We start from the raw sequence: 23,918 nt of genomic DNA, 5'->3' as shown, positions 1-23,918 counted from the left end.
AGTATATAGGGAAAGTCTATACATGCATCTAGTCGGGTGGTATTTCTGCTCCAACAGCGTCCTGGCCACAGGTCTCCAATCTAAGACCTCATTAAACTTGTGCAACAAAACGTCGGCACGTCATTCACTTGAAATAAAAGCTTGTAATTAGTGTAGATACATGATAAGATCCTGTCTGCAGCCAGCCACCACTAGGGGGAGCTCCCTGTATACAGACATACATGATAAGATCCTGTCTGCAGCCACCACTAGGGGGAGCTCTCTGTATACAGAGATACATGATAAGCCCCTGTCTGCAGCCACCACTAGGGGGAGCTCCCTGTATACAGACATACATGATAAGATCCTGTCTGCAGCCACCACTAGGGGGAGCTCTCTGTATACAGAGATACATGATAAGCCCCTGTCTGCAGTCACCACTAGGGGGAGCTCCCTGTATACAAAGATACATGATAAGATCATGTCTGCAGACACCACTAGGGGGAGCTCCCTGTATACAGAGATACATGATAAGATCCTGTCTGCAATCACCACTAGGGGGAGCTCTCTGTATACAGAGATACATGATAAGATCCTGTCTGCAGCCACCACTAGGGGGAGCTCCCTGTATACAGAGATACATGATAAGATCCTGTCTGCAGCCACCACTAGGGGGAGCTCCCTGTATACAGAGATACATGATAAGATCCTGTCTGCAGCCACCACTAGGGGGAGCTCTCTGTATACAGAGATACATGATAAGACCCTGTCTGCAGTCACCACTAAGGGGAGCTCCCTGTATACAAATATACATGATAAGATCAAGTCTGCAGTCACCAGTAGGGGGAGCTCCCTGTATACAGAGATACATGATAAGATCCTGTCTGCAGCCACCGCTGAGGGGAGCTCCCTGTATACAGAGATACATGATAAGCCCCTGTCTGCAGCCACCACTAGGGGGAGCTCCCTGTATACAGACATACATGATAAGATCCTGTCTGCAGCCACCACTAGGGGGAGCTCTCTGTATACAGAGATACATGATAAGCCCCTGTCTGCAGTCACCACTAGGGGGAGCTCCCTGTATACAAAGATACATGATAAGATCATGTCTGCAGTCACCACTAAGGGGAGCTCCCTGTATACAAATATACATGATAAGATCAAGTCTGCAGTCACCAGTAGGGGGAGCTCCCTGTATACAGACATACATGATAAGATCCTGTCTGCAGCCACCGCTGAGGGGAGCTCCCTGTATACAGAGATACATGATAAGATCCTGTCTGCAGTCACCACTAGGGGGAGCTGATACCAGGGCACAGAGCACAACTTCACGGGGTGGACTTACGATTCAGGCCATGTATCTCATCACCCACCTCACTTGCTTCCAGGGTCCCCACTTGCTTGAAGATCAGGTCGTAAATGCCGTGGTGGACGTACATCTGCACAGAAAGAGACAGTCGGTGATGATGATGGAGGAGAACTTATCTGTGATGACATGGCGCAGGAATAATCACGGTACCTCCACTGCTTGCTTCATCAGATTCATCTGCGTTTCTTGCTTTGCGATGGTTCTCTGGAACAGAAGTGACAGTGGTGGCGGTCATACGTGCAGAATACGGGCGGCCATATTGGCCTGTGCGCTATTAGAAGCCGCTGTGTATCCGCTATATGCTTACCAAATGTGAATCCCGCAATAAATGCTGCAGACATTTTGTATATAGAGTGTTCACCGAGTCCTGCGAGAGGGAAGCGAAAAAGTCCTATGTGAGATACATGTGCGGAAGCAGCCGGCGGTTCCTGCAGAGACCAAGCTAAGATGCTTGGTTTGACCGGTCATTCCCTGCTAAAAGTAACCTATCCAAAACAATGAAAACAACTTGGGATATGCTCACATGGAATAGAGCTCAGCCTGAAAAAAGCAAGTTAAAAAAAAAAAAAAGGAAAAAAAAAGAGATTTTTGTACAGGTCCTTCTCAAAAAATTAGCATATAGTGTTAAATTTCATTATTTACCATAATGTAATGATTACAATTAAACTTTCATATACTATAGATTCATTATCCACCAACTGAAATTTGTCAGGTCTTTTATTGTTTTAATACTGATGATTTTGGCATACAACTCCTGATAACCCAAAAAACCTGTCTCAATAAATTAGCATATTTCACCCGACCAATCAAATAAAAGTGTTTTTTAATACCAAACAAAAAAACCATCAAATAATAATGTTCAGTTATGCACTCAATACTTGGTCGGGAATCCTTTGGCAGAAATGACTGCTTCAATGCGGCGTGGCATGGAGGCAATCAGCCTGTGACACTGCTGAGATGTTATGGAGGCCCAGGATGCTTCAATAGCGGCCTTAAGCTCATCCAGAGTGTTGGGTCTTGCGTCTCTCAACTTTCTCTTCACAATATCCCACAGATTCTCTATGGGGTTCAGGTCAGGAGAGTTGGCAGGCCAATTGAGCACAGTAATACCATGGTCAGTAAACCATTTACCAGTGGTTTTGGCACTGGAGCAGGTGCCAGGTCGTGCTGAAAAATGAAATCTTCATCTCCATAAAGCATTTCAGCCGATAGAAGCATGAAGTGCTCCAAAATCTCCTGATAGCTAGCTGCATTGACCCTGCCCTTGATGAAACACAGTGGACCAACACCAGCAGCTGACATGGCACCCCACACCATCACTGACTGTGGGTACTTGACACTGGACTTCAGGCATTTTGGCATTTCCTTCTCCCCAGTCTTCCTCCAGACTCTGGCACCTTGATTTCCGAATGACATGCAAAATTTGCTTTCATCAGAAAAAAGTACTTGGGACCACTTAGCAACAGTCCAGTGCTGCTTCTCTGTAGCCCAGGTCAGGCGCTTCTGCCGTTGTTTATGGTTCAAAAGTGGCTTTACCTGGGGAATGCGGCACCTGTAGCCCATTTCCTGCACACGCCAGACTCAGTCCACTGCTTCCTCAGGTTCCCCAAGGTCTGGAATCGGTCCTTCTCCACAATCTTCCTCAGGGTCCGGTCACCTCTTCTCGTTGTACAGCGTTTTCTGCCACATTGTTTCCTTCCAACAGACTTACCATTGAGGTGCCTTGATACAGCACTCTGGGAACAGCCTATTTGTTGAGAAATTTCTTTCTGGGTCTTACCCTCTTGCTTGAGGGTGTCAATGATGGCCTTCTTGACATCTGTCAGGTCGCTAGTCTTACCCATGATGGGGGTTTTGAGTAATGAACCAGGCAGGGAGTTTTTAAAAGCCTCAGGTATCTTTTGCATGTGTTTAGAGTTAATTAGTTGATTCAGAAGATTAGGGTAATAGGTCATTTAGAGAACCTTTTCTTGATATGCTAATTTATTGAGACAGGTTTTTTGGGTTATCAGGAGTTGTATGCCAAAATCATCAGTATTAAAACAATAAAAGACCTGACAAATTTCAGTTGGTGGATAATGAATCTATAATATATGAAAGTTTAATTGTAATCATTACATTATGGTAAATAATGAAATTTAACACTATATGCTAATTTTTTGAGAAGGACCTGTATACTCACCGTAAAATCTTTTTCTCCGAGCCACTCATTGGGGGACACAGGACCATGGGTGTTATGCTGCTGCCACTAGGAGGACACTAAGTAGACAGAAAGATTAACTCCTCCTCTGCAGTATACACCCCTTCACTGGATACAATTTCAACCAGTTCGGTAGTAAAGCAGTAGGAGCATGAACAAAGACAAACTATGTCAAAACCAAAAAGTAACAATCAAGCCAAAAAACAGGCTAACAGGGTGGGTGCTGTGTCCCCCAATGAGTGGCTCAAAGAAAAAGATTTTACGGGGAGTAAACAAAAATCTCTTTTTCTCCTACGCCTCATTGGGGGACACAGGACCATGGGACGTACAAAAGCAGTCCCTGGGTGGGGAGCAATATGCTAATACCCCATGTACCACTGGCCTACGGCTTAAGGAACTGCCGCTTGCAGAATGCGCCTGCCAAGGGTGGCGTCTGCAGAAGAGATAGAATGAATGTGGTAATGTTTGGTAAAAGTGTGCAAACTGGACCACGTCGCAGCCTTGCAGACTTGCTGTGCTGACGCCTGGTGCCGAATGGCCCACGAGGCGCCCACCGACCGAGTAGAATGGGCCTTGATCCCCTCTGGGACAGGAACACCTTTGACACGATAGGATTCTTGAATGGCTGACCGAATCCATTTAGCCAGAGTGGCCTTTGAAGCGGGAGAACCCTTTCTGGGCCCCTCAGGAAGTACGAACAGGACGTCCGACGTGCGGAAGGGAGCCGTCCTCGAGACGTACCGACGAAGAGCCCTCACCACATCAAGAGTGTGTAGAGCCTTTTCGATGCGATGGGCTGGTGCCGGGCAGAACGAAGGCAGAACAATCTCCTCATTGAGGTGGAAAGAAGAGACAACCTTGGGCAAAAAGGTGGGAGAGGTCCTTAATACCACCTTGTCCGGATGAAAAATGAGAAAGGGAGGGCGGCAGGAGAGTGCAGCCAACTCCGAAACCCTTCTGATGGACGTAATGGCTACAAGGAAGACTACCTTCCAAGAAAGGAAGGTCAAGGAAACGTCCTGTAGCGGTTCGAAGGGAGTCTCCTGAAGAGCTCCGAGAACCAAATTAAGATCCCACGGATCCAAGGGCGATTTGTAGGGAGGCGCCACACGGGAAACTCCCTGGAAGAAAGTTTTGACCGGCAACCTATTGGCAATCTTCCGCTGGAAAAGGACTGACAAAGCCGAAACCTGACCCTTTAGGGAGCTAAGGGCAAGTCCCGACTCTAGTCCAGACTGAAGAAACTCTAGTATGGAAGGGATAGAGGATACCAGAGGAGATCGTCCCTGAGCATCACACCATGAGAAAAAAATTCGCCAGGTAAGGTGGTAACTGCGCATGGAAACAGGTTTCCTGGCTCTGATCATGGTGGAGGACACCTTGGGAGTGAAACCTGCTTGGCCTAGAATCCAGGACTCAACGGCCAAGCCGTCAAAGACAGGGCCTCTGAGTTCTGGTGGTAAATCGGGCCCTGTGAAAGAAGATCCACGCGATCTGGAAGACGCCAGGGGACATCGGCTACCAGCTGAACCAGTTCGGCGTACCATGCCCGACGCGGCCAGTCTGGCGCGACGAGAATCACTGGCACCCCCTCTGCCCTGATCTTTTTGATGACCCTCGGTAGCAGGGGAAGAGGAGGAAAAATGTACGGGAGGCGGAATTGGCGCCAAGGCAAGACCAGGGCGTCTACTCCGAGGGCCCGTGGGTCGAGGGACCGAGCAAAGAACTGAGGAACCTTGTTGTTCATCCTGGAAGCCATGAGATCCACATCCGGGGTCCCCCAGCGATGGCAAATCTGCTGGAAGACCTCCGGGTGAAGGGACCACTCTCCGGAGGCGAGGCCCTGGCGGCTGAGAAAGTCCGCCGCCCAATTCTCCACACCTGGAATGTGGATCGCCGAGATGGGCGAATGGTTTGACTCCGCCCAATGAAGGATGTGAGACACCTCGAGCATGGCTGTCCTGCTGCGGGTTCCGCCCTGACGGTTGATGTACGCCACGGCCGTGGCGTTGTCGGACTGGATTCTGACTGGGTGACCTGCCAGAAAGCGGTGGAACTGGAACAATGCTAGCCTTATAGCTCGAATCTCGAGGATATTGATGGCAAGGCGAGACTCTTGAGTGGACCACCGCCCCTGGGCTGTGTGATGGTTGAAGACCGCTCCCCAGCCTATGAGACTGGCATCGGTGGTCACCACCAGCCACCGTACTGGGAGAAAGGACCTTCCCTGGGTTAGGGAGGACTTCAGCGTCCACCACCTGAGGGTCTTCCTGACCCGTGGGGACAGGAAGAATCGGCGGTCGAGGGAGGACGGGTTGCCGTCCCAAGCCGACAGTAGCGCATGCTGCAGGGGACGGAGGTGAAACTGCGCAAATGGGACCGCTTCCATGGCAGCTACCATCTGCCCGAGAACTCGCATGCTGGTACGAATGGAGTGGGAGACTGGACGGGAAAGACTCTGAGCTCCCTGCTGCAAGGCCAAAGCCTTGTCTTGAGGGAGTATGACCAGACCGCGGGAAGTGTCCAGTATCATCCCCAGGAAAGAGATCTGTTGAGCCGGAATTGGAGAAGATTTTTCAAAGTTTATCTTCCATCCCAGGCGAGTAAGAGTATCCACCGTGAGAACGACGGACTCTTCGCACGCTGGGTAGGAAGGACTCTTGAAGACTCTGGGAGCGGTGGCGAGACCGAAGGGCAAGGCCACAAATTGGAAGTGTTCCCCGCGAAAAGCGAAGCGGAGGAACTGCTGATGCGGAGGGAAGATTGGTATATGCAGGTAGGCATCCTTGATGTCTATGGATGCCAGGAATTCTCCTGTTTCCATAGACGCGACCACAGAACGGAGGGACTCCATCCTGAAGTGTCGGATTTTTACGAATCTGTTTAGTAGCTTCAGGTCTAGTATCGGACGTAGAGATCCGTCCTTCTTTGGGACCACGAATAGATTCGAATAGAAACCCTTGAATCTTTGTTCTAGGGGGACCGGAATGATGACTCCGTCCCTTTGCAGTGCCCGTATTGCCTGGAGAAACGCAGTGGCCTTTGACCTTTGAGGGCAAGACTGGAAGAAGCGCGTAGGGGGGGGGGGAGGAAAATTCTATTTTGCATCCGGTGGACACCAGTTCTCTGACCCACTCGTCGGAAACAACTGAGAGCCAGGCTTGGCGGAACAAGAGCAGGCGTCCGCCTACTTGTTGGTGCCCACCGGCTGTTGCAAGGAGTCATTGGGCGGAGGATCCATGGGATGTGGATCCCTTAGACCCGGATGGTTTAGGCCTGGGTCTCCAGTTGCGATTAGGTCTGTAAGAGTGGGTGCCTCGGCCACCGCGCGAACCTCGTCCTGATACGGAGGTAGAGGATGTAGAAGACCAGTTGGCATTGGGCCGAAAAGGCCGAAATGGAGGTTGCTGCTGGTACCGAAAGGGCCGGGTAGGTTTTTTCTGGGGGAGAAATTTACTTTTTCCTCCGGTAGCATCCGAGATCATTTGGTCCAATTTTTCTCCAAATAACCGACCAGCCTGGTAAGGCAGGGCTGTTAGAGAACGCTTGGAAGCCGAATCTGCTCGCCAATCCCTGAGCCAGAGGGCTCTCCTGATGGAGATTGCATTGGCGGCTGCCTGTGCAGCGCAATTGGCTGCGTCCATAGAGGCGTTGACTATGAAGTCTCCGGCCTGCGCTATCTGGTTAACCAGGATGCTGACTTCTGGAGGTAAGTCACTGGCTTGGATGGTAGAGGAAAGAGTCTCGGTCCAGGAGACCATAGCCTTCGCCACCCAGGAGGCGGCGAAGGATGGGAAGAGAGACGCTCCTGTGGCCTCGAAGGCGGAACGAGCCAGATAATCAATCTGGCGATCGGAGGGATTCTTAACGGAGGAACCGTCCGAAAGAGACAGAATGGTCTTGGACGCGAGGTGTGACACAGCAGGGTCCACTGAGGGAGACTGCAGCCAGTCCTTGATTAATTCCCGAGAAAAAGGGTATTTTGCCTCAGTGGACTATTGTCCTATGAAACGTCTATCTGGGTGATCCCTATGTTTTTGTACAATCTCCTTAAAGTGAGGGTGAGTGACAAAAACCTTTTGAACACGTTTAGTCCTTTTGAAAGACACCACGTGTTCGGGTTCCGATACGGAGTCCTCAGTCACCTTCAGGGTCTGGTTGACCGCCTCGATGAGAGAGTCGAGAGACTCTTGGGAGGAGGGGGAGTCCTGAACATAGGAAATGTCGGACTCATATTCAGAGTTATCAGAGGTTGGGGAAGGGGACCGGGAAGCAGAACTTGCGGGCACTGAAGGGCCCGCTAGCTCATGGTCAGGGGATGAAACGTGAACACGTTTTCTAGAGCCCCGGGTAGAAAGTGACCGGGTACGCCCCCTGCTGGTAGACGGATCCGTACCGTCGTCTGAATCCTCCGCGGTCCGACCTGGAGAGGGGCCCCTGAGGGAGTCAATTGCCCTGGCTAGGGAAGCCACAGATCGTGACAGAGAGGCTGCCCACTCAGGGGGGCTAGGCTCTACAGGGTCGACGGCTGCGGCATCGGCGACCGTACCAGCGGCGGCAAGAGGCGGCTGCACAGAGGGCGAGGCACAATCCGCACACAGTGGGCTACTGTGGGCACGGGGTAGGGCCGTATTGCAAGTGGCACATACAGTGAAAAACACTGTGTGCTTTTTGGTACCCTTTTTAGTCTCCTTGGATTGAGACATAGTGCCTTTGGAACAGAGCGGGCAGTATACGCCTGGGAAGGGGTTAAGCCTTCTTGAAGCAGCTTACCCACGGTCCAGACTGTGTCCCCAGGGAGAGATATGGCGGTGGAGCGCTGTAGAAGCGTGGGCTCCGTGCAGAGAGATGTGGAAATATGGCCCCCGAGATTTGGAGGGCGCTTCTCGTCCCAGGCGAGAAGCGCCGGTGTAGGGGGCGAAAACAAAACAAGAAAAATGGGGGCACCACGCTCAGTGGGACTCAACCCAAGCCTATGAAGACTAAGAGTAATAAACGAAGAGAAAAAAGATAGGCCTGAAAAACGGGAGTCACCACTGCAATAATATATGATATAAACGAACAGCTTTATTACACACTAATGCAAAAGACAGGACATTTAAAACCATTAAAAACAAGGGGATGACACATATCCCTGAAACAACAAAGCCTGTAATGAGGCCTATGCACCGCACCCTAGCATAAAGGTATATATACACATGCCCAGTATGATAAATCAAATGCCCTGAGAATGAAACAGTAGCTAAGAATGAACGAAGAACTCCCTGGTCAGTGTAACAGCCCCTGAGCAGAAAGACAAAGAGGGAGTGTGTAGGGGGCGGAGCAACGGCCGTGGGAGGGATTTTTCCCACTGCGGCCTACTCCGGCTGAAGAAGCCGGGGACTAAATTTTTGGGGCATGCCGGCGATGTGCGGCCGCGACGGAGCTTTCTGAACCTCCGCCCAGCACCGCCGACCCCCGGTCGGCGGCGCCTCTCCCCAGGGACCCGGACCGCATAACTGCCGCACAACTGCTGCACACGGGGGAGCAGGGGGGAATGTACTTACAGCCGCGGTGCTCCCCGGTTCTCACATCTGCAGTCTGTGAGGGTGTGAACTCAATCCATGCACCCTGGATGGGGATGGAGAGGCCCCTGAAGCATCCTCGTCTGATCAGAGGGGTTTTTGTGCAGCACATCTTCCCCTCCGGCTGCATTTTCTCCTGAGCACAATGCTCGATTGCAGGCGGGAGGGGGGGGGGGGGGGGGGGGGGGGGGAGTTAAATCGGGACCATATAGGAACCGTTGCCCCGGCGCAAGCTTTTCGTGCGCCATACGTCGCAGGAGAGGGACGGGGAGGTATACTCGCCGTGCTCGCCTGTTGCTGGTTCGGGGGAGAGCGGGTCCCATAAAAAAGGATCCGTCGCCCCCTTCACTCCGTTGAATAAAAATTTACAGAAAAATAAAAATTAAAATAAGAAAGTTGGGGTCTGAAAACAGACCCAAGTGCCTCCTACAGACACTAAGCAAGAACTGGTTGAAATTGTATCCAGTGAAGGGGTGTATACTGCAGAGGAGGAGTTAATCTTTCTGTCTACTTAGTGTCCTCCTAGTGGCAGCAGCATAACACCCATGGTCCTGTGTCCCCCAATGAGGCGTAGGAGAAAGCAAGACACAAAAATTGGAATCGCCACATTCAGAAGTCTGTCTATCAAAACATAAAAATAATTATTGTCTGAGTGTGTGTTTGTTCGTGAGCCTTTACAAAAATCAGAAAAATTTCAATAAACACTGCAAATTAAAAAAATAAATAAAATTGTCCCAATTGGTAAACACAGAAAAAGAAAAAAAATAAATTCAAAGACGCAAAAAATTTGTTTTTTTTTTTTGTTGCCGCAATCAAAAAGTGCTGTAACAAGTGATCAAAAACTAAGTCATATCTATCCTTAAATGGTACTAATAAAAACGTTGTCTCACCCCACAAAAAATGAGCCATCCCATGGCTCCATCGTCAAAAAAATAATAATGTTAACGGACTCGGAAACAGGCGACTAAAAAAAAACAATTTTTTTTTTCCAAAACGTTTGATATTTTTGCAACACTAAAATAATACTAAAAAAATTGGACATGTTGGGTATCGCCGTAATCGTACTGATGAGGTGAACCGCGCTCCACATTCATTTTTAACAGAAAATGTGCGGCATATACAAAATTCCATAAACCAATGCGAGAGCGTGGACTCACTATGTAATGTCGGAGGTTCTTCCTCTCGTGCACCTTGAAGGCGCTGCGGAAGGAGGCGACGCTCTTGTCGAACTTCTCCACGTTCTTCCCGAGGAATTCCTTCACGTCGTCAATGTTCTTTAAAGTGCAAGTGGCGGACGGGGTGGACACTTCTTCTAAAAGACAGGAGTGAGACATACAGGGGGGATACGTAGGGGCCGGAGGCGTCCAGTCCTCCTGTGGGGGGTTCTGCCCGCGTACCTGCGTTCTCATCCTTTTCGATAGGTCGGGAGATGCACAAGATGCTGAAACTTTCTTCTTTCTCGTTGTAGAACGTCTCCTCGAACAGAACGGATACTGACAGCGAATATCCGAAACCTCCTCCGAGCTTAACCAGATTCCCCTGAATGAAAACCTCCTGGAACAGATAAAGAAGCAGATACAACCCACCATGCTTTACACTGCAGCTCTGCTTCTTCACGTATTGCTAAGAGCAGGCGGCCAAGCTGCAATAAAGGCATTATTCCATCAGCTTTATACGTAACAGTCTCACCTGGCCATTTTCGGTCAGAAACCCCCCGTCATTGGGTTTGAGGACATAGGACTCCAGGGCACAGGTGGAGAACAAGCTGCTCGTCAGACTGCCTTTACATGGGACCAGCACCTTTAGAAGGAGGAGACAGCAGTTATGGAATAAAGATTCCCGCACAGGGAGGCGCTCTGCACAGGGGGGGTAAATACTGCAGGAAGCGCCGGTACAATATAGGTATGCAGGAGGCACCAGTACAATATAGGTGTGCAGGAGGCACCAGTACAATATAGGTGTGCAGGAGGCGTCGGTACAACATAGGTGTGCAGGAGGCACCGGTACAATATAGGTGTGCAGGAGGCGTCGGTACAATATAGGTGTGCAGGAGGCGCTGGTACAATATAGGTGTGCAGGAGGCGCTGGTACAATATAGGTGTGCAGGAGGCACCGGTACAATATAGGTGTGCAGGAGGCACCAGTACAATATAGGTGCGCGGGAGGCGCCGGTACAATATAGGTGTGCGGGAGGCGCTGGTACAATATAGGTGTGCAGGAGGCGCTGGTACAATATAGGTGTGCAGGAGGCGCTGGTACAATATAGGTGTGCAGGAGGCGCTGGTACAATATAGGTGCGCGGGAGGCGCCGGTACAATATAGGTGCGCGGGAGGCGCCGGTACAATATAGGTGCGCGGGAGGCGCCGGTACAATATAGGTGCGCGGGAGGCGCCGGTACAATATAGGTGCGCGGGAGGCGCCGGTACAATATAGGTGTGCAGGAGGCGCTGGTACAATATAGGTGTGCAGGAGGCGCTGGTACAATATAGGTGTGCAGGAGGCGCTGGTACAATATAGGTGTGCAGGAGGCGCTGGTACAATATAGGTGTGCAGGAGGCGCTGGTACAATAAAGGTGCGCAGGAGGCGCCGGTACAATAAAGGTGCGCAGGAGGTGCCGGTACAATATAGGTGCGCGGGAGGCGCCGGTACAATATAGGTGCGCGGGAGGCGCCGGTACAATATAGGTGCGCGGGAGGCGCCGGTACAATATAGATGCGCCGGTACAATATAGGTATGCAGGAGGCGCCGGTATAGGACGCTCTGCCCTAAATTACACCAGACTTGCAGGACGATTTTCTGGGATCTGGGGATCACTTCCTCCTGATTGTCGGCCCTCGGGGGTCGTTCATCCTATAATAATCCCAGAATGACGCAGCTCTTACACGATAATACGAGGAGCCATCATGTCACGCTCATCAGATGCAGATGGAAACATGGAAATCTGAAGAAATCGTAAGTGAATGGTGACAGCGGGCACATGACCTCGCGACTGAGCTACATACACAAGATGGAGATGGCGAAGGTTCAGGCGGTTACACAAATACCAGTTACCCTTCTGCTACGGATAATTAGACGCTGGATCTAGGAATTCTCCATAGTTATCAGGAGGAGCGAAGACGCTGCTCATTATCCTCCAGAAAGCCGGAGAGAAGCCATGATCACTGTCTGCAGGGAGAACACAGGAGGCCTCAGTCCGGGGTCATCATCTGCACAACACAGCAGTCACAGGATGGACCACAAGACCAGACTGCTGCTGCCCCCATCACTGCACGGCTGCTGGGGGCAAATAAGGGAGGGAGCAACCTCTGTGGGCAGTCACAAGGATCTACGAGGGATTTACCAGGAGACCGAATATCACAAGAACACTGTTACACAAATTACTATTCAATAAAGTCATAAAAATTATACCTCAGAGCTGCACTCACTATTCTGCTGGTGCAGTCACTGTGTACATACATTAATGATCCTGAGTTACATCCTGTATTATACCCCAGAGCTGCACTCACTATTCTGCTGGTGCAGTCACTGTGTACATACATCACATAACTGATCCTGAGTTACATTCTGTATTATACCCCAGAGCTGCACTCACTATTCTGCTGGTGCAGTCATTGCCCTCATCTTAGAAATTGCCACTAGAATTGAAGACTCCTGACTAATTATTTCATTACAATATTCCTATATTGCACTAATTGAAGAAATATTATTACTACCAGGATGTCACTGTTCGCTGTCACAGGGCTCATCCAGCTGTGCGGCAAAATGAGGCAATGTGTGGGGAGGGGACACTTAACTCAGAAACGCACTGTTAACAGAAGCTCATTGCCAATAACTAATATTGTAGGTGGTAAAGACGAGCAGGAGGTGAAAGTGACAAAACTAATTGTAGGTCAGAGGAGAAGTCAGTCATTGTCTCACTGCACCCAATGAGCATAGAACTCAATGTAAATGATGTGGTGTCAAGTCAGCAGGAAGGAAAACTACACCCAGCTGGAGGAAGACTGGCGGAGATCTACTGGAGCGCGAATGTCACTTCCACGTCTTATTTAAAAATTAAAGGCCGTGAACAGACAATGGCAAATCTTTGCAAAATTCTGTACTCAAGGATAAAATCTAATAGTATTTTCACCTTACTGTCATATTCCCTAACAAACATAACAACTAGAACACTGTACAAGAATATAACTACTATAATACTGATCCTATATATAAGAATATAACTACTATAATACTACTTCTATGTACAAGAATATAACTACTATAATACTGCTCCTATGTACAAGAATATAACTACTATAATACTGCCCCTATGTACGGGAATATAACTGCTATAATACTGCCCCTATGTACAAGAATATAACTACTATAATACTGCTCCTATGTACAAGAATATAACTACTATAATACTGCCCCTATGTACAAGAATATAACTACTATAATACTGCTCCTATGTACAAGAATATAACTACTATAATACTGCTCCTATGTACAGTGTAGCATAGCGCCTACTACGTGTCTTGGGGGACACTCGCTTGGCACGGGATTAAAGCACTCGGGCACGGTTTTCTATCAAAACACAGTCCTTCAGGTTTATTTTACACAACATAAACCACATCCACAGGAACTTAGTAACTGCTTGAACAGTATCCGGACATATTCAACTTTACCACAGTTCGTCTCTGACCCCGGTCAGCATTATACACGGTTTTCAGACCGTTACCCGTTGGCAACCTTCACGGGTTCTTGGACACCTCTTGGCCTCTGAGGTGCCCATACACAATGTCTCTCACCCTGACCCCGGTCAGTACAAACACGAATCTCCATTCGTTACCTGTTGGTGCCGCACAGGTTCACGGATACCTCTCTCCACTAGAGGCATCCTTCAGACGTTTCCACTCAGTCTTCCCTTTCCTCTGACCCCGGTCAGTAATATACACGAATCTCCATTCGTTACCTGCCATTGCTGCACAGATTGTCGGATACCTCTCTCCACTAGAGGCATCCTTCCGACATTCTCACACTCACACTGACTTCAGGTCAGTCCCAGGTCCTCAACACAGACCTCCCAGGTCTACGGTCTCCAGGTGCTTCCAGGACGACTCCACTCGCCGGAGCCTCCAACACCAACCGTCCGTGCTATGTCCAGCACGCAGGCTCTCCAGCCTGGAATGGTCACTGTGTGCTTCCAGGACGTCTGTCCCCCACCTGGGACCGTCCAGCACACAGGCCACTTTGCAGTGTCCTTCCAGGACACACGGACGTGTGTCCACCCTGACGGACACTTACCCACTAACACTCACATTCCACCATGTGCTCCACACACCTCCTTTACATAAGTGTAACCACACCCAGGTACCTGTCACATGGCTAGTCAGGTGAGCGTGACATCACCACAGGTCCTTGCACACCATATATATACCTCAATGCATATCTCAAGGAGCACACACAGCGCCCCCTAGCTGCCACAGGGGTCGCTATACCACAACAGGAATATAACTACTATAATACTGCTCCTATGTACAATAATATATCTACTATAATACTGTCCCGATGTACAAGAATATGACTACTATAATACCGCCTCTATATACAAGGATATAACTACTATAATACTGCTCCTATGTACAAGAATATAACTACTATAATACTGCCCCTATGTACAACAATATAACTACTATAATACTGCTCCTATGTACAGGAATATAACTACTATAATACTGCCTGTATGTACAAGAATATAATTACTATAATACTGCTCCTATGTACAAGAATATAACTACTATAAATAGTAAATATAGGAAAACTGACTGAACAGCAATCTAGTCTGAACTGGTGCATAACCAAAAAAATACATATAGTAAATAGATCAATGGCTGCACTCAATTTTACTGTACTAAAGCAAGGAAATGTGCGATACATGAAATGTGAATAGCATAATGGCTTGTGAAATCTATGAAAAAACACATGAGATGCTTAGCACAAGATTTGGCCAAAAATTGTGAGCCCATCCACCAAACGTCAAGGTAATCTCAGATCGGATGGGTACCTGACCTCTCTGCCTAGTGTGAACACTTACCTATGGCTAATAACATGGTAAAGCCTGCATTTATAGGAAGGTCGGAACCAACTGTGTTTGGATGTAATTAAAATCACAGCATGGTGAAGGGCGGGACGTTCAAGTCAGAAAAAATAGTACATAGTAAATATAGGAAAACTGACTGAACAGCAATCTAGTCAGTACTGCCCCTATGTACAAGAATATAACTACTATAATACTGCCCCCTATGTACAAGAATATAACTACTATAATACTGCCCCTATGTTCAAGAATATAACTACTATAATACTGCCGCTATATACAAGAATATAACTACTATAATGCTGCCCCTTTGTACAAGAATATCACTACTATAATACTGCCCCTTTGTACAAGAATATAACTACTATAATACTGCTCTGTTAGTACTATTATTCTCCTTTTGATGATCTTTTCAGCTCAGTTATTAGGCGTTGGATATATTTTTGTGGTAAACTTATTATTGTGGCGCCCCTGGATTACTCACAATGCCGTGAACTTCTGCAACTTTACTGATCAGGTCGGGCCTCTGCTTCTGGATCGCCAGGTAGAAAGCGTTGTTCAGGATGTCCTCATCATACAAAGCCATATGGGCTGTCAGTTCCTTTCGGATAGCAGGGATCGGATCTCAATCATGTCTGCTCCCCCATTTCTTCTTGAATCTTCAGGGGAACCTCGTCTGCAAGCAAATCAGAAAAAAAAAAAAAAGATAAAGAACAGTGAAGTGCAGCCCCCGATATACAGCGGAAGGAGGCGACGCTCGGCCGTGAGGCGCAAGCAAATCTGAGTCGGGATGTGAGCGCTTCCATGATTAGTGGGAGGCAAACAACAAGAACTATTGATCTCTCTGCCCAGGATTTCCCCGGATGTCACAGTTAGTCCTAGATACTTTGCCAAATTTTTTACACATTTACGGGAAACATCTGGAACAGCCGAAAGGTAAAAATCAGAAAACGCTGCGCCCTCTGCATCCAAGCAATCAGTGGCACTCATCATAAACCATGCAGATCTGGGCAGCCCCCTCCCCTAATGCAACCGCTCCACAGGCAGCCCCCTCCCCTAATGCAACAGCGCCACAGGCAGCCCCCTCCCCCAATGCATCCACGCCACAGACAGCCCCCTCCCCTAACGCATCCACGCCACAGACAGCCCCCTCCCCCAATGCATCCACGCCAAAGACAGCCCCCTCCCCCAATGCATCCACGCCAGACAGCCCCCTCCCCCAATGCATCCACGCCACAGACAGCCCCCTCCCCCAATGCATCCACGCCACAGACAGCCCCCTCCCCCAATGCATCCTCCCCACAGGCAGCCCCCTCCCCCAATGCATCCTCCCCACAGGCAGCCCCCTCCCCCAATGCAACCGCGCCACAGGCAGCCCCCTCCCCTAATGCATCCACGCCACAGACAGCCCCCTGCCCCAATGCATCCACGCCACAGACAGCCCCCTCCCCCAATGCATCCACGCCACAGACAGCCCCCTCCCCCAATGCATCCACGCCACAGACAGCCCCCTCCCCCAATGCATCCTCCCCACAGGCAGCCCCCTCCCCCAATGCAACCGCGCCACAGGCAGCCCCCTCCCCTAATGCATCCACGCCACAGACAGCCCCCTGCCCCAATGCATCCACGCCACAGACAGCCCCCTCCCCCAAAGCATCCTCTCCACAGGCAGCCCCCTCCCCAATGCAACCGCACCATAGGCAGCCCCCTCCCCCAATGCATCAGCGCAACAGGCACCTCCCTCCCCCAATGCATCCATGTCACAGACAGCCCCCTACCAAATGCATCCACGCCACAGGCAGCCCCCTCCCCCAATGCATCCACGCCACGCACAGCCCCCTCCCCCAATGCATCCGCGCCATAGGCATCCCCCTCCCTCATTGCATCCGCACCGCAGGCAGCCACCTCCCCCAGTGCAACCACGCCATAGGCATGCCCCTCCTCCAATGCAGACGCGCCGCAAGCAGCCCCTTCCCCCAATGCATGTGCTCCGCAGGCAGCCCCTTCCGCCAATGCATCCGCGCCACAGGCAGCTTCCTCCCCCAATGTAAATGAACTGTTGAGATACGGAGAGCTATGCCCTGCCCAACTGGCAATCTGCCTCCAGAGCTTATTGTAAATGACAGGGAGAGTTACCAGTGTGAGACATGTAATGTCTGACAGTCTGCTCTCCTAATCTACATGTCTTTCGTTTACAATAATCTCTGGAGGCAGATTCTCGGGGAGATCTATGTTCGGCCGATAATATGTAAATTAACTTTTAAGATCCAAGAATAACAAATGGATTTCTCTGGAATAAAACATTAGATCGCAGATATGAAGGAATCATTTTATCCAGCTTCCTGTGTCCTACATGTCCATATACATGGCTTATGAGGGCTTATCCTAATGACAGATTCCCTTTAAGACAAGTGGCGCCCGTTCCGCTGTATAATGACTCTTTAATGGAGTGCTCACTCTGCAGATCAGCAGCTCATTGCCCGCACCGCACAGAGAAGGTTTGGTGTCCCTCACAGCATGCACTGCAGTGGCCTCTCTACCATTAGGACTAAGCGGTGGTTAGTGATTTACGTATTAGATGGATCATCGATTTTCTTTTTTTCTTGCTGTGTTTGCAAAGAGTATAAGAAATTCATCAGAGTTCTTGGTCAACAAGATCTACTCTGATGTCCCAGAGCTGTGCTCATAAAGGAAACTTATCAGGGCAAGCTCTCTACTGGGCAAGACTACGCCCCATAAAGTGGCCTTTAAGAGACAAGCAGGTGGACAAAAAAAAAAAAAAGTGACCCCCATCTGTATAGGTAAAAGTATGATTCTGCTAAACTGGCTCCTAGTGGGAGGGGCATTTAAAGCAAACCAATTTCCGGCATTCCGATTTAACCCCTTAATGACAGCCAATACGTCTTTTAACTGACCTGAGATATAAGAGAATAGCCTCCCCATACAGGTGACAATCCAGCAGCTGCTGGCTGTCCACTATAGCTGACAACTTGCTGTATCAGCCACGATCAGTGTTGGCACCGTCCAAATCTGTTTAACCCCTTAGATGCTGCTGTCAATAGTGACTACATCATTATAAATGGTTAACAGAGTGTGGGGGCTTCCTCTTTATCCCAATTGGTTCCCTCAGATCATGATTGTATGGTCCGGATGTTTTCCATGGCAATTCATGAACAAATAGCGGCCTTAAGGTACCGTCACATTAAGCGACGCTGCAGCGATATAGACAACGATGCCGATCGCTGCAGCGTCGCTGTTTCGTCGTTGTGTGGTCGCTGGAGAGCTGTCACACAGACGGCTCTCCAGCGACCAACGATGCCAAAGTCCCCGGGTAACCAGGGTAAACATCGGGTTACTAAGCGCAGGGCCGCGCTTAGTAACCCGATGTTTACCCTGGTTACCAGTGTAAATGTAAAAAGAAACAAACACTGCATACTTACATTCCGGTGTCTGTCGCGTTCCCCGGCGTCCACTTCCCTGCACTGTGTAAGCGCCGGCCGTAAATCAGAGCGGTGACGTCACCGCTGTGCTCTGCTTTACGGCCAGCCGGCGCTGACACAGTGCAGGGAAGCGGACGCCGGGGAACGCGACAGACACCGGAATGTAAGTATGTAGTGTTTGGTTTTTTTTACATTTACACTGGTAACCAGGGTAAATATCGGGTTACTAAGTGCGGCCCTGCGCTTAGTAACCCGATGTTTACCCTGGTTACCAGTGAAGACATCGCTGAATCAGCGTCACACACGCCGACTCAGCGATGTCAGCGGGTGATCCAGCGACGAAATAAGGTGCTGGCCTTCTAGCTCCGACCAACGAGCTCACAGCGGGATCCAGATCGCTGCTGTGTGTCAAACACAACGATATCGCTATCCAGGACGCTGCAACGTCACGGATCGCTATCGTTATCGTTGTTAAGTTGTTCAGTGTGAAGGTACCTTTAGAGTCTGACTGCTATAGTAATCTGTTCAGAAGTTAGAGGTATTTAGGTGGTAAAAATACACATTTCATTTCTGTCATGCCACTTTGCATTAGTTCCTGTAAAGCACCTGAAGGGTTAATAAACTACCTGACAGCAGCATTTTACAAATGGTGCTGATGTAAAGCCGACATGTGGGAAATGTTATTTATTAATGGTTTGCTGTGGTATGACCATCTGGATTAAAGGGATAATCATTCAAATCTTGAAAATTGCTAATTTTTAACATTTTTCTCAAATTTTTGATTTTTTTTTATAAATAAACACAAAACATATTGACCTAAATTTACAATTATCATAAGGTATAATGTGTCATGAAAAAACAGTCTCAAAATCACTGGGATTTGTTGAAGCGTTGCAGATGTATTACCACATAAAGGGACACTGGTCAGATTTCAAAAATGTGGCTCCGTCACTAAGGGGTTAAAATAACAGTCCGCACACTTAGAATATAAGGCTGTGGGGACTCCTGTTCATGAAAAGTTTGAGGATACTTTAAATTGCTCACGCACCGTCCACCATGCTTTACACTGTAGCTGCGCTTGCTGCAAATGGTTAGGAAGAGGGTTGTCAATAAACTTCACCCATTTGTGGTGCTAAACATACGGTATTTCACAAGTTCCTAGATGATAAAGTGTGATTGCTGGTGGTCTGAAAGTATTTTAAAGGGTCTAATCTAAAATGGATCGACGCCAAGTAGGTAAGCCAAAGCATCCGAGTCACATGAATGACAATTGCAAAAGGAAATCTTTAATTATGATCCATTATTTAAAAAAAAAAAAAAAAAAAAAGCTGCGGAGTGACGCCGTTTCCTTGCCCCTGCCGTGGACCAGATGGCCGGGGGGGGGGGGGGAAGTAGGTTATTTGGTTGCTCGGTCTTTTGTTTTTTGGAGATTACACATGTCAAATAACTAGCTGTAAGCCTCTTACTGCCGGCACGAGCGCAGCTGTCACACAGAATGGGGACAATTTCTAGCCGCTATGACCCCAATTAACATAGACCCATAATGCATCGTTTTCTTTCTTTTTTTTTTTTGTTATATATTGTCAATGGGACTTGATTCCATCCCAGAAACCAAAGTGTTAACCGTCACAAGTCATTTAGAGAGATGAATGCTTGAGAATGTAGGATCCTCCTAGTTTGCTACAATGTATCAGTGTGGAGGCAATTACAGTGTGTTCCAAATTATTATGCACAAAGAGTTTAGGAGTGATCAGGTTAGAATTTTTTTGTTTGTCATTTAAACTCATTGATGGTGATGTGTGTCAGGGCTCTCTATATCACTGAAAGCAATTGCAGATACCTGTGCAAATTAGTTTGGCAGGTGTGTCCACATAAAGGCAAGACTACTTAAGAAGGCTGTTCCACATTATTAAGCAGCCTACATTTTTTGCCAAAAAAATGAAAGAAAAAGGATGTGCCGGCTGCTGAGAAGCAACAAATTGTGGAGTATTTAGGTCAAGGCATGACTACAATCAGCATTGCCAAGACACTTCATCGTGATCATCGCACAATCAAGAAGTATGTAGCTGATTCCCAGCACACACGTGTGCGTGCTGATAAGGAGAAATTGAGGACTCTTTCCAACAGGCAATTGCGTAAGGTTAAAAGAGCAGCTGCAAAAATGCCTTGTCATAGCAGCAGACAAGTTTTTGAAGCTGCTGGTGCCTCCAACGTCCCCAGAACAACAAGATGCAGGGTCCTTCAGAGGTTTGCAGCTGTGCGTAAGCCATCCTGTCGACCACCTCTATCCACTGCACACAAGCAGAAACGGCTCCAGTGGGCCAAACGATACATGAAGACTGACTTCCAAACTGTTTTGTTCACCGATGAGTGCCGTGCAACGCTCGATGGTCCAGATGGATGGAGTGGAGGATGGCTGGTTGATGGACACCCCATGAAAACACGGCTAAGGCGCCAACAAGGAGGAGGTGGAGTAATGTTTTGTGCTGGAATCATGGGGAGAGAGATCGTCGGCCCCTTTATGATCCCTGAAGGGGTAAAGATGAACTCCATAATCTATGAGGAGTTTCTAAAACAACACTTCCTGCCATGGTTCAAGAGGAATATATGCGCATATTCCTCACTGTAATGAGCGGTCGCACGTGACCGCTCACACAGGAGAAGGGGCCAGCGCTGAGAGGAGAGAGGAGACATCGCGGGAGCCGGGTGAGTATTTCTTCTGCCTTCTGCAAGGGGCCGGGCGGCGCACTGGGGATGGGAGGCGGGAGGTCCCAGCAACTTTATTTTTAACAAAAAAACCCAAAAAAATTGATCATTCATCTCTTCTCTCCCGCGGGGGAGAAGAGATGAATGCCGCCTTCAGCACCACACAGGGGGGACAGCGCTTACTGTAGCGCTATCTCTCCTGCCGGCGGTACGTGCACACGGAGGAGAGTGCACACTGTTCTCCGTGTGCACGTGTGCAGGACGAATTGCTGTACGTGCTGCTGGAGAAACACGGACATGTCTCTGTGTTTTGCACACGGACACACGGAGACATGTGCATAGACCCATTCATTTGAATGGGTCTACGTGTGTCAGTGTCTCCGGTACGTGAGAAAACTGTCACTACACGTACCGGAGACACTGACGTGTGAAAGAGGCCTTATGTATAGCACAGTGTGTGTGTGTGTGTGTGTGTGTGTGTGTGTGTGTGTGTGTGTGTGTGTGTGTGTGTGTGTGTGTGTGTGTGTGTGTGTGTGTGTACATATATATCTTTGTCGCCTTAAATGAGGGGGGCCCAGACACATTTTCTGCACGGGGGCCCCAAGCTGTCTGTGTCCGCCCCTGGTCCTATGTGCAAATGTAACATCACCTAGAATAAAGTTTTCACTTGAAAACTGTTTGATTTCATTTTGTAATAAGCTGATAATGCTTATAACTTCACAATTGACCATTTTTTTTGTTCAAAATAAAAAAAATAAAAAAAAAAGGTTGAAAACTCTGCTGTGCATAATAATTTGGAACATGCATTTTGAGTGTTTATTTTTTTTTTTTAAAGATACTGTTTTCATAGGCAGTTTGTTCCAAAACATTGCAATTATACTAGAATAGTAGATGACTGGAAAATAACAATGACTGCAATTCAGATAGGTAATTTAGAGAAAATATGAGGAAATATTATTTGCATAATAATTTGGAACTCAGTGTAGATACAAATGTAACAGACGCTGACAATTGGGGAGAAACGTTCCCTGCCACAAACAAAAGGTTTCATTCACTGACAACAAGCAGAGATCTTCTAGAGGAGGATTCATTAACACTGGAATTAGCAGGCACGCTTACTCGCGCCCCGACCTGTGGCACAGACACTGATCCATGTATCCGTGTCGGGATACAAGTAATTTGCAGGCGGACCCATTAACGGCTGCACTTCATCGGCGCTTCCCTTGGCACGACAGAAATAAAGGATAAATTATTTACACCCCCTGAACTCCCAGAATCCCCCACACCTCGGCGGCACTGACCCATTTGACAGAGAGAAAAAAAGAAAAGACTTTCACAAAAGTATCTAAATATTTTACGCCTCCAGTCAAAAATAGAAGAGTGAAAAGAGGGCAAAGAAAAAAAATAAAAATGGAGAACTACAAGACGAAACTGTGTCATGAGGAGGAGCCAGGAGGCCGCAGACCGATGCCATTACATTTCTTTTTGGCCCCGAGCATCATTATTTAGGAACAGAATTCCAGAACCGCAGTGTAGACCGACACATGGGAAATTACAGGAGGCGTCCAAGGGACGCTATTAATATGGGTGCTACATTGCTCTATGTATATAACACTGCATAATAATAATGGGGCACAGCACGGCCCCATCTATTGTATGGCAAGGGGTAATAACGGGGCACAGCACGGCCCCATCTACTATACGGCGAGAGGTAATAACGGGGCACAGCACGGCCCCATCTACTGTACAGCGAGGGGTAATAAAGGGGCACAGCATGGCCCCATCTATTCTACAGTGTGTGGTGATAACGGGGCAAGTACAGCCCCATCTACTGTACGGCGGGGGGTAATAACGGGGCACAGTACTGTCCCATCTTCTGTACGGCAAGGGGTAATAACGGGGCACAGCACGGCCCCATCTACTGTACAGTGCGGGATAATAACAGGGCACAGTACTGTCCCATCTACTGTACGGCGAGGGGTAATAACGGTGCACAGCACGGCCCCATCTACTGTACAGTGCAGGATAATAACGGGGCACAGTGCTGTCCCATCCAATGTACAGCGAGGGGTATTAACGGGGCACAGTACTGTCCCATCTACTGTACGGCGAGGGGTAATAACGGGGCACAGCACGGCCCATTTATTCTACAGTGTGGGGTAATAACAGGGCACAGCACGGCCCCATCTATTGTATGGTAAGGGGTAATAACGGGGCACAGTACGGCCCCATCTATTGTACGGCGAGGGGTAATAACGGGGCACAGCACGGCCCCATCTACTGTACAGTGCGGGGTAATAACGGGGCACAGCCCCATCTACTGTACAGTGCGGGGTAATAACGGGGCACAGCCCCATCTACTGTACAGTGCGGGGTAATAACGGGGCACAGCATGGCCCCATCCACTGCATGGCACGGGGTAATAATGGGGCACAGTACGGCCCCATCCAATGTACAGTGCGGGGTAATAACGGGGCACAGTACGGCCCCATCTATTGTATGGCAAGGGGTAATAACGGGGCACAGTACGGCCCCATCTACTGTACAGTGCGGGGTAATAACGGGGCACAGTACGG

The 23,918-nt window shown here is 48.8% G+C and overlaps 1 protein-coding gene across 5 annotated transcripts in view; it reads right to left on the bottom strand.

Annotated features, from left to right (window-relative positions):
* Nucleotides 1–23,918, bottom strand: part of ANKRD27 (ankyrin repeat domain 27) — a 50,591-nt gene that overhangs the window by 24,974 nt on the left and 1,699 nt on the right. For 3 of the 5 annotated variants that reach the window (XR_013221692.1, XM_077288678.1, XM_077288676.1), the window contains exons 2-8: nucleotides 15,681–15,872; nucleotides 10,805–10,915; nucleotides 10,513–10,669; nucleotides 10,273–10,424; nucleotides 1,659–1,718; nucleotides 1,502–1,555; nucleotides 1,356–1,421 (exon numbers count right to left, since the gene is read on the bottom strand). Coding sequence is in view for 4 of the 5 variants with exons in the window: in XM_077288678.1 (XP_077144793.1) it covers nucleotides 1,356–1,421; nucleotides 1,502–1,555; nucleotides 1,659–1,718; nucleotides 10,273–10,424; nucleotides 10,513–10,669; nucleotides 10,805–10,915; nucleotides 15,681–15,782 (702 nt within the window). In the remaining variant the exon portion in view is untranslated. Of the gene's footprint in view, nucleotides 1–1,355; nucleotides 1,422–1,501; nucleotides 1,556–1,658; nucleotides 1,719–10,272; nucleotides 10,428–10,512; nucleotides 10,670–10,804; nucleotides 10,916–15,680; nucleotides 15,873–23,918 lie in introns of all 5 variants that reach the window. The other 2 variants (XM_077288677.1, XM_077288675.1) reach the window with 1 other exon arrangement.

Source organism: Ranitomeya variabilis, chromosome 2 (assembly GCF_051348905.1).
Source record: "Ranitomeya variabilis isolate aRanVar5 chromosome 2, aRanVar5.hap1, whole genome shotgun sequence".
NCBI classification, from domain to species: domain Eukaryota; kingdom Metazoa; phylum Chordata; class Amphibia; order Anura; family Dendrobatidae; genus Ranitomeya; species Ranitomeya variabilis.
Note: the sequence above shows the minus strand (reverse complement) of the source record. Positions and strands in the feature narration are given on the sequence as shown.